We start from the raw sequence: 10,856 nt of genomic DNA, 5'->3' as shown, positions 1-10,856 counted from the left end.
CTTTTGTGGGTGGGGGGGGGGGGGGGGGGGTAATCTCTAGCCAGAAATGAGCTATAAATACCTGCAAATTAATGACAGTACTGATTGCTGTATGGCTGACAATTTTATGTTAAACTCCAAGCATGTAGAAAAAAAAACAATATTACCGGTAATATAGTTTTGTGCTGTTAAAAATAATTCCTTTTTCAAATTCAAAGGATATAAGCACCAATATTTAAATTTGTATCAGCCTTTCATAATCCCCTGTACTGCAACACTTAGACTTTGAATGGGGAGAGAACTGGGAGCCAATCCAGCATCCTACATGCACATGTGCTGACAAGGAACATGCTGACAACTGGAGAGAGCAAAGGGATGCTGCTTAGTCATAGCTTTATTATTTAGCTGCAAAAGAGAAAAGTCAGGTCACCAGCCTGGCCTAAGTATTTCCCTTAATCCCTGGTCAAGTGATGCAACAGGTCCCAAATCTTCTCACCATTTCACTACAGAGAGGAAAAGTCCTTCTGTGAGTGCTTAGGTCAGTGCCTTGGACACTCTCATTGGGCTCATCAGTGGGGTCCTCACAGGGTGCTAAGAACCTCATTGGCCAGAGTGGTAACATTAGTTAAGAAGTGGTGACAAGACCAGTCAACAATGGGTCCAAAGGATCACTGGTCGTCATTCCTGGAAGAGGCACCAAGGAAAGTGATGTGATAGTATATTCAGGTGAGTAAAAAAGCACTGATAACGTTTTTAGGGTTTTTTCATTGGTAGTAGGTAGGTGGGACAAATGGGGGGATTCCCAGATTTGCCCATAGATGGGCTTTAAACACCATTAATCAAGCATAGCTGAATTTATCATAACCTAGGCTGACCAGGAGCTCAGCGGGTGATTTTCAGCTAATAAACCTTGAAGCAAACATGTCCTAGCCAGCTTTGAAAATGAAAGTACTTTAAGCATGAAGAGCTACAACCTTGACCTTTTCTAATTAGAGGAAAGATGTTTATGATGGCAGCAGAAATAGCTCGGAAGGTGTATTTGCATCACGATGTCCCATCACTGACTAAACAGCAAAACACATTAACATCTGCTGAATGCGAAAAGTCAGCTGGAGCTGCACATGCAGACGCATTTCTCTCAGAAAAACAGCCCATTATTTACCTTTTCCCCAGGAGACCTTCAAATGGTGATAGTTTATATAAATCTTGAAAATGTTTGAGAAGTCAGCATGAAACAGTTTATTGAAAACATTAACAAAATAAAGCAAAGCACTCAGAGCTTACAGTCCTTTAATGTTTACAAAGTTGGTCAGGTTGCCAGAAAAAGACACAAATGTCCATCAAGTTCAGCCAACTGAACAAACTAACAAACAAACAAACAAACAAATAAAGAAATAATGAAATAAAGAAATAATTACATTGAAAGGATGTGTATACATAACTCTATACCCCAACTAATCCAAAAGAAGGCAAATTTTATCAATTATACTTATTTGCCCCAACCGGGTTCTTCAAGGAGAAGCGGTGGAAACATAGTAATGCCTACAGTCAAAACCCCAAACACTAATGCAGTATATTACACGCTGTTATCCAAAATGAGTTGTGATGAGCAAGTGAACATACAGTAGGTGCGCACAGCCTATTGCATTAGGGTGGCACACCACCTGCCCAGCTTCCTGATTGGATCGGAACCCTGGGAAGCCACAGCCACACTCCCTCGCAGCTTCCCAGGACTGCAGCTGTTATGTGAGCAAGTGCTTAAAGAACTGTCACCCTACCCATTCAGCACAAAGAACAGCGTGAGGGCCACTTTAAAGGTATCCCATTTTTTCTTCTCATGTGGGTGGTATGCCTCTGTAGTTGTAGAAATTATATATTTAATGTTGTACTATATGTTTTAGGTTCTTCCTCTGGAATGAGCAAAATACAAGGTACTTTGGGTATGGAGGAGGATGTGACCTCCTCCTATGTGACAGCGCTCAGGTCTGGTGGCTAATAGCCAGGCCTGAGCATTGTTACATGCCTGAGGGGGTGCCCTTTTTTTATCCTCCAACACCAGGGTGCCGGTTACGATGGAAGAAGGAGAAGAGGGGAATCACTGGGAAGGTATGAATGCGTACGGTAGGGGCATGGGATCACTTTTAAAGAGACCCTGCCTCTTTACCTATCCAGCACAAAGGACAAAGTGATAGTGTCTCTTTAAAGATATCCCTCTTTTTCATCTTATACATTTGTGTGGTATGCCATTATAATAGTAGATGTGACATCTCTAATGCTGTATGTTTAGGTTTATATAGAGGTTCTTCCTCCAGAATGAGCAAAGTAGAAGCTAAAATGGAGCTTTTAGAACCTGTTAAACAGCGAGGAGCCCCTGACCTTGCCTGTTGATACTGATCAGATTAGGCAGTCTGTGCACACGTTCCGGACGCAACCCGCTTTCTGCTTCCCAGGTGCTTTCATCTCCTGTGCTTTTAGATGTAATGACTAAAATACAGCATGTACGGCTCCGATTTCATGATAAGACGGCGGAGATGGTATTTGTGGCACTCGGATGATATGAAACCCAGTCATCCGGAATCCGTGGAGCCATTACAAACAATTTGTGACAAAGTCAGCCTGGAAGATAGGCTGTCGTTGTTTTCAGAGACAGTGAACTTATTACCATGAAAAACGTTTATTATTTGTGTTGACAAGCTGGAGATTACCAGGCAAAATTATATCATCCACATCCACCACTAAGTATCTAAAAGAATGTATAAGAGCACTGCAACCTGAGGGGAAAAAAAAAAAAAAAAAGGGAACAGTTTAAAAAAAACTGACAGAAAAGGAAAAAGAGTTTTTAAATACTAAAAAAGGCTTGAATGATTTGGCAAAAGTGGCCAGGAATCTATGGGTATCTATAGGTATTTTGAAGTTAAAAAGCTGGTCGGATGACCAGTGAAACATCTTCAAGAAAAATACAGCAAGTCCAGTTGCCTTGACTTATTTTTTACAGATATACCATGACCTGGATGAATGAGAACCTTCACAGACATATAGATATGTATCTGGGTTTGTAATTATGTTCAGTCAGTCTTATGATTCACATATTCTTGCCTCACTGCAGAGACAGCAATGCACTATTTATTGGTTCAGCTTTACAGATTCTAATTTGCTCATTTTACTAGTTGTGATCATGCTCATTATTTGTCTAGTGAGCATCAGGAAATAGGGAGGTAACATTGCAGGATGCCGTGCTGAACCAGGAAATAGTGTTGTCATCTGTCTGGTTGTGTAGTGTAGCAGGGGTGTGTGAATTACAACATTGAACACATGTATACAACCCATTGAGAGTGCCAAACAAGAGAGTATGAGAGTCCAAAAACATTTAATAATGGAATAGGTTCATAAACGACAACACAGAACATTCAACACGTTTTGGAGGTTCAAAGACCTCCCCTTCTTTATGGCTTAAACATGATAGCTAGTATTATGGACTGAAAACTAGCACAAATCCCCAGGGATTAATTACTCGCTGTGTAGGGTATAGGCAACATCAGTGAATCAGCAAAACAGAATAAAACATCTTTTGGCTGGTTTTTCAAATATGTATTTAGCTCTTTGTCTCGAGGTCTGCTCTAAGGGAGCAAGGTGGGCTTTTTGGTGATAAAGGGGAACATTTTATTTAGGGGAATGTTAATGTGTTTTGCTTATTTTTATTATATCTGATTTTTTTTTTAAATGATTTTTTTTACAATGCTTAAACAATTTCATTAATTCTTTCTTTCACATCCTTTATACAGGATACATCCTTGTCACTCATTTTGCAAAGCATACTGGACTCTTTAATAAGAATATACAGCGCTTCCTGCATACTTGTTGGCAGCCTGTGTATAACTGAGCCAGATGGTCCCATCTCTGAAATACTCATTCAACAATTCTGATCTCTCCTGCTATTAAAGTCTGTTTAGACCAGGGGTGGGCAACTGCGGCCCTCCAGCTGTTGTGGAGCTGCAAGTCCCATGAGCCATTACAAGACTGACAATTACAGGCATGACTCCCAGAGGCAGAGCATGTTGGAATTTGTAATTAAAGCACATTTAGAGGCCTGGAATTGCCCACCCCTGGTTTAGATTGTGGGTAGGCAAACCCTGGACCTCCGTCTGTGGTAAAACTACAAGTCCCATGATGCATTGCAAGACTGTGACAGCCATTAGGGTTGCCACCTGTCCAGGATTCACCCGGACAGTTCGGGTTTTGAATGCTCTGTTCGGGTTTCATGGCAGCTGAAACCCGGACACAAGATGTCATGCAGACAGGGGCAACCAAAATTAAGATAGGGGCTACTGCACGCCCCCCCCCACTGCAAATAGTCTAAACTGTGATATTTACATATGAATGGACGGCGCTATTTTATATGAATAAGCCACGACTCATTCTCCCAAAAAAAAAAAATTCAGTGCGTTGCTAGAGTGTTCGGGTTTCGTTAGAAGAAAAGGTGGCAACCCTAACAGCCATAGGAATGGCAATAAGTACTATCCTTGTCGCACTCCTTACCGATATGTCCCTTTTAGTGGGGGGTGCTCGCAGTGACTGCGGATGGTGCCGCGAATGTCAGCAAAATTGTACAAATGTCACCAGCACACCAGTCCTTTAATATAGCAAAAGCTTCATTTATTGAAGTTTTTTGTCATATGATCAAACATAGGAATGGATCCCAGAGGTAGATGCATGATGGGAATTGTAATTTCACCACAGCAGGAGGGCCAGCGTTTGCCTACCCCTGGTTTAGCGCATAGCTGTTTTCTAAACATTTATCTGTAATATTTGCTCTTTGTTAAAAATAAATTAGAAAATATTTTTGTGCAGACCATGATTTACATTTATTTTTTTACATTTATAAAGGAATCAGGCACCTGAAAGGAGAGTGCATCAGATTGGATTGGCCTAACTCACAAATATGCCAGCGGAGGCTGGAATGTATTGCCGAAAGGTCGATCATTCCTGACCTGTAGTGGCAATAAAAATGTGAAATACGCTTCTTAATCACAAAAAAAAGGTTCACTGGTCCAAACTTTTTTCTTTTTGTCTTTCTGCTATAATTTAATTACTCTCGGGTTCTTGGCCATCAAGTGCTCTGTACTCTTCAAATAATATTAGAGAGCGAAACATTAGTTGTGCCACTGACAGTATGTATTAATGACAGCTGTAACATTTTTCAGATTAGAGGAGTAATTAACTTTTATATTCATGTTCGCGATGATAGATTATTCCCCCCCGACTGAGAAAAATGAAAGTGAATATCAGCATCAAGAGACATTACAGATTTGTAGCTGCAGGGAAAAGCAAGTGTATTTAAGAGCGCTGCTTCCGCCTGCCGCGGGCCACGGCTCTTTAAAGAACACTGTTTCATTATATTTAACATAACCATGGAGACAAGTTCATAGATTAACATAAATGTACGAATAGGTCCCGCACGGGTCTCCCCCTTGAATAAAATCCAACATCAGGAGGAATTGATTGTTATTGGGAAAGTTCGAACAGTCCCAAAAAATAATGTGATTGACATTCCCTAACTAATAGATCAACGAAAGGTGTTTATCTACGGAGGCCGATGCATATATATATGCCCCTAGTGGATTGCCATTATCTCAAATTACACTAGTTATAGAGACTTCCTCTCTTCAACACTCTGATAAACAGATTGCATCCACCATATCCTAGGATGTACTACTTGCAGAAAGAACTGATCACAGTTATATTCTTAAAGTAGATGTGCAATATCCATCTCCTTGGATCTGATATCTTCGCCAAGCAGGGGCACAACTATCGATAGGAACCAGGTGTTGAATTGGGAGTATTATCTCCTTTGAACCTTAAAGATATTAATTGCCGTAGATTGTGTGGGGCCCATAGGATGAATGCATGAATGCATGAGTGCTATGAACAACGTTGTTCTTTTATGAAACTATTGAGAAGCGGTGTTATTGGTGCGGTACTTTGACATTTTTTGTGTCCAAAATAAAGTTTATACTTTTATAAGATTATTGGTCTCGGTCTGTTCAGTAACCGCCCCCCGCAGTGCTCCTCTCTCGGACCACTGTTACTGTTTTGTGTTCGTATGAATTTTGGTTACATGACTTTGATGACCAGTTGCAATTATAAAAAGGGATACATTTGATATATCAGAGCTCCAGGGAACATATACCCCCTTTCTTGGAACAAAAGTGGCCACCTTCCGGAAGGAAGGATTGTGTCAGCACCAATTCAGAGATGATTTGAGGATCTTCAGCTGATTGATACACAAATAAGATATATTTTTGTTAATAGTTAAGGTACTTCAGTACATTTTTAAGATTTAATTCCCGACCTCAGTGTCACTTAAATTACATACCACTTTCCTTTACCTCCCCTCCATAGATTTTCACTGTGTGGCTCAGCAGAGCCTTTGCACAACAAATCCCGGCTTGGTCTTCCCTTATTGCACATGTATACTGCTCAATTTAATCATTCCTATGACTGGGACCACACTCATGGTGGCCCCAGGCTTCCACAGGAGTATAATCCCAGGCAAAGGAATAAATAGGGGAAGTAGTGAGCATGCCACAGCCATAGGATTGAATAGGACAAGCAATATACATGCATAGCAGTTGTTACTTTTTTGTGCAAAGTCTGTGTGGCACCAGGCATGGCCGCCCTATAAAGATCTGTGGAGCAAGGCTTTGGGGGCTGGAGGCCACCTCTAACAGGTAAAATGTATGTGTAGTTAAACTTTCTTTAGCTGCCTGTCAGGAGTTCCAATTTAGTTAGCACTGTTAATGAGAACCGTGCCGATTATGTCACCCAGAATTCAGGGAAATTGAATATCATGTAGATCCTTTTAGCCTTGTGAAGGTGACTTTTAATAGTTTATAAAACCCATAGTCTGACTGCTCATTGCTTCAATTACCAGATTTAATTTGCTATAAAAATGCTGAATGGCACTCTACTGTTCTCACCGGTTTTTAGACCACACACTAAATTTGCAACCAGATGAGGTTTTAAATTCAATCTTTTTTACTGAACAAGGTTTTACAAGAAAATAACAAAACCACTGTGGAGATCTTACATTCGATAACTACACATTGGGTAAGATATAGACATTCTTTGAACCAGATGAAGTTTTAATGAACTCTGAATTGTGGTGTGGCATAGATGAGTCTAGGTACAGTAGTAGCACTTGTTCAGGTAATCTCCCAAGGTCAGCAGATGGGAGTGCTGACTCAGAGGCATAGGGGAGGCAATAGCTAAACAAGTTTTGCAGGCAGCCATGCGAGAAATTACACATCCAGCAAAGGTTTAATATCTAAGCCACTAAGTGCTTTTCAAAGGTCACCTCTTTTGAACTACCACAAACAAGCTATTCTCAGACTGCCTGTTCCACGGTGACAGATTATTATCACTTTAATGACTGGGAATTTTTTTTATTGTTCGCAAACAACACAAAGAAATAAAATATCTGGTATTTGATTTCTCAGTAGAAATAAATCTTGCAGCGTGCCAAACTATTGTTTATAAAGTGGGGGCATAAGACAGTAAGAGGGAGAAGCCTAATAAAGGCTAAAACAAGGTGACAGACACACCACTTAGGTGAACATAATTGCTAGGAATGGTAATGGTCCCTTCCACCGCCCCAGAATTTATTTTTGTATTGCTACTAGAAATAATGGTGGCCTATAGTTTCATCAAAGGTCAAAGCAAACAAAGGTGCCATCACACTACTTTGAACTTTGTTATTTGATCTCCAATAATGGCTACTTGGGTGAGCTACTAACTACACTGCTAAAATAAGATAATCCACTCAATTTACCTTAAAGGGTATCTAAACCTAAGAACAAGAATTTAATATTTTGCAGCCTAATAGGCCTTAGATGTGATGGCTACCTTGGTTTCCTTTTTTCAGGCCAAGGACATTTCATTTTTGGCCTGAAAAATATATATAGTGTCCTTGTCACTTCCTATTAATTGAGATGAAATCTCAAGCATTGTAATCTTTCTTCAAAGCTTTATTCAGTAAACTACAAACTACTTGCCCAGGGTGGCAACGCTGCTTCCTCTATAGCTACATAGGACAGGAAGTGGGTGAAAATTTTAAAAAAATAGATCCATTAAAAAAGTAAATAAATTCAGCCACCACATCTAAGAGCTGGTAAGCTGCAATACATAAAATGTTTGTTCTTGAGTTTGAAAAAAAAAGTTTCCCAGCACACTTACCAGCCAGCATGCAAAAAAACTTGTCTCACAGCTAAGGTTAAAAACAGAGGTTTAGATACAGATCTTCTGCAGAAAAGAAGGGAGGTTGGGCTTCCTCCTGACAAACCTGCACCCAATTTTATCTTTTACCACATGTGCTCCAAGATGGAGACTCTCATAGTTTAGAGTTAGGACCGCACTATAAGAGGTGCCTTGGTGCGGCTGTGCAGCTTTCACATTTTCTGTAGAAGACGTGTATCTAAACCTCTGTTTTTAACCTTAGCAGTTTTTTTGCATGCTGGCTGGTGAGTGTGCTGGGAAACTTTTTGTTTGTTACTATTTAAAGCCCTTCCATGTGCACCGTGCTGTAAAACTGGTAACAAATTGATGAGTGCGTTTGCCATATATTTTGCTGTTCTTGAGTTTAGACATTTTTTAAAGTCCAACTGCAGTCTTGTTTTTTCTACTTGTTATGGAGTCAGGCTGCATAACAAGTAAAGAATATTACATTTGTTGGTTAATTGTGGGCTGTTAGAGCTGTAAGAAGCTGCTCTGTGCTGGCAGCACACTGGACAGCCAGACCGCTGCCCTCAGAATAGTGCTTCAGACCAGTCAATAATGCTGCTTAGCAGCTCTCCAGTGTGCTATAGATACAGGGAAGCTCTTACAGTTCTAAAACCACTAGGGCTGGTAATGATTAAAATTTTCGTGTTCGATTAATCAAAAAAAATGTAATCTATTAATTTCGATTAATTATAACGCACATACAGATCCAACGACATTGGCCTATACACATACAGCACAGCAATGAAGTAATAAAATGAACTAGGATCACACTAATCCAGCACGTTATTAATCTCACGTGCCCCACTCAATATGGCCGCCGTTTGAGTGGGGCAACTCAGAATAATAACGTGCTGGATTAGTGTGATCCTAGTTCATTTTATTACTTCGTTGCTGTGCTGTATGTGTATAGGCCAATGTCTTGGCTGGCACTCGTGCAGAAAGTTTCTTGGGCAAATTCACTTGCCCAAGTGGCTCCGTCGGCTAACAAAGGGTGGAGGAGTCCGGTGACGTCACGGACATCGACGTCACCGGACTACTCCCCCTTCCCTTCGTTAGCCGTCACGGACATCGATGTCACCGGACTCCTCCCCCCTTCCCTTTGTTAGTGGACGGAGCCACCTGGGGAAGGGGGGAGGAGTCCGGTGACGTCGATGTCCGTGACGTCACCGAATCGCCGACGGGACTCCCGGAAGCCGGCGAAGAGGTGAGTGTTTTCATTAGCGATCAAAATTATTTTAATCTATCAAAAAGTTTAACGATTAATCGAGAAATTAATCTTTAATTTCCACAGCCCTAAAAGCCACACACAATAAAAAATAAAACATTCTATATTTGTTTCCATAAGCAGGCTGACTCCATTGCACAAAAACAAGACTTAAATTCGGCTTTTAAGGGCAACCATACTTTTAGTGAAGGCCACTGTAAACTCCATTTCCAACAGTTGGTATCTACAGATTCGATGGTTCTAATTAGATAATGTATGTGCTTGTTCCACAGGTTCTTCACTCAGATGCCTCGTACTGCAAAACCCTTCTAGACGACAACAGCTCCTCCGCTCTCATAATCCTGGGTTTCGTCATGATGTCCCCTCTCATTGTCCTGGCAATGGCAGTCTACTGTGGTCTGGCACGTCGCTTACGTCTCTTCATGCTCTTTCAGCCTTACACACGAGCTCTCTACAAAGGGGTGCGATGGAGGTGGTATGACGAGGGGGGTATATGTAGCTGTGTCAGGGAATGGAATAATCATGTGAAGGCCTGGGTATAGCTATTTGTGAGACCGTTCCTAGGAGCTTTTGTTTAACAGCCATGCAGAAGTGCCATCACGAGCTACATCCTTAATTAAACACCGTCAAATGAACTTGAGTCTGCCGGCATCCCAGTTAATACATCTGAAAGACATTTGCTTTCTCTGGCTGGTGAACTAGTCTTATCTTTTGTGTAACATAATATCTTGTGGTTACTTGTTGTAAAATATATGATATGCTAGGACAGAGGTGGGCTGCCATTGTTAACGCTTTCTGAAAATGCTGGTTCCTTGGCTGCCCAGTGACTTCAGAGCTTTCTGAGTAAATGATCGAAAACAAGCTTACAAACAGGGGTTCTGACTTAACTCTGTAGCAGCTTTAATTGTTCCCTTTACTCCTGAATGTCAGGCAGGTCTGGCAAATTCCTTCTGCACAATGCTTCCCTCCACATTCCTATTGGCCAATTACTATGATGAGCTGCTTCATTAGCCCCTAGGAATGACAGAGATGGAAGGGGCAGCCAAAGCTCTATCTCTACTGGGAGGTTCTGGAGCTTTGGTGGTTCAAAATAGCCTGGCATTCAAGCTTACAGGGAGCAATTAAAGTTGCTGCAGTTAAGTGTAGGCACCCCTATGTGCACCTTTAGGGTTTGCGTCGATGGCTTCAGTTTGACATCAGTGTAAGATTCTTCCGAGATCATTTGTAATTCATTAACAGGTGCATTTTACCTGCAGTTGACCTCTTTCTGTCCTGCATCTCACTTGCTTCAAGTATTTTTTGCATAGACTTCCTGGCAATGCAACACCCATCAGATGTTAACAAAAGTCCTTCGACATAGGCCCTTTTTTTTCCA

At 41.1% G+C, this 10,856-nt stretch overlaps 1 protein-coding gene across 1 annotated transcript in view; it reads left to right on the top strand.

Annotated features, from left to right (window-relative positions):
• TMEM88B (transmembrane protein 88B) overlaps window positions 1–10,149 on the top strand; it is an 83,249-nt gene extending 73,100 nt beyond the window's left edge. The window contains exon 2 of the mRNA XM_018562358.1: window positions 9,754–10,149. Within this exon, the coding sequence (XP_018417860.1) occupies window positions 9,754–10,023 (270 nt within the window). The 3' untranslated portion in view covers window positions 10,024–10,149. The remainder of the gene's footprint in view (window positions 1–9,753) is intronic.
• Window positions 10,150–10,856: the final 707 nt, after the last annotated feature.

The sequence above is a fragment of the Nanorana parkeri genome, unplaced genomic scaffold (assembly GCF_000935625.1).
Source record: "Nanorana parkeri isolate BGI_ZX_2015 unplaced genomic scaffold, ASM93562v1 scaffold573, whole genome shotgun sequence".
Classification (NCBI taxonomy): domain Eukaryota; kingdom Metazoa; phylum Chordata; class Amphibia; order Anura; family Dicroglossidae; genus Nanorana; species Nanorana parkeri.
The sequence above is the reverse complement of the archived record's forward strand: the minus strand, read 5'-3'. Positions and strand labels throughout refer to the sequence as shown.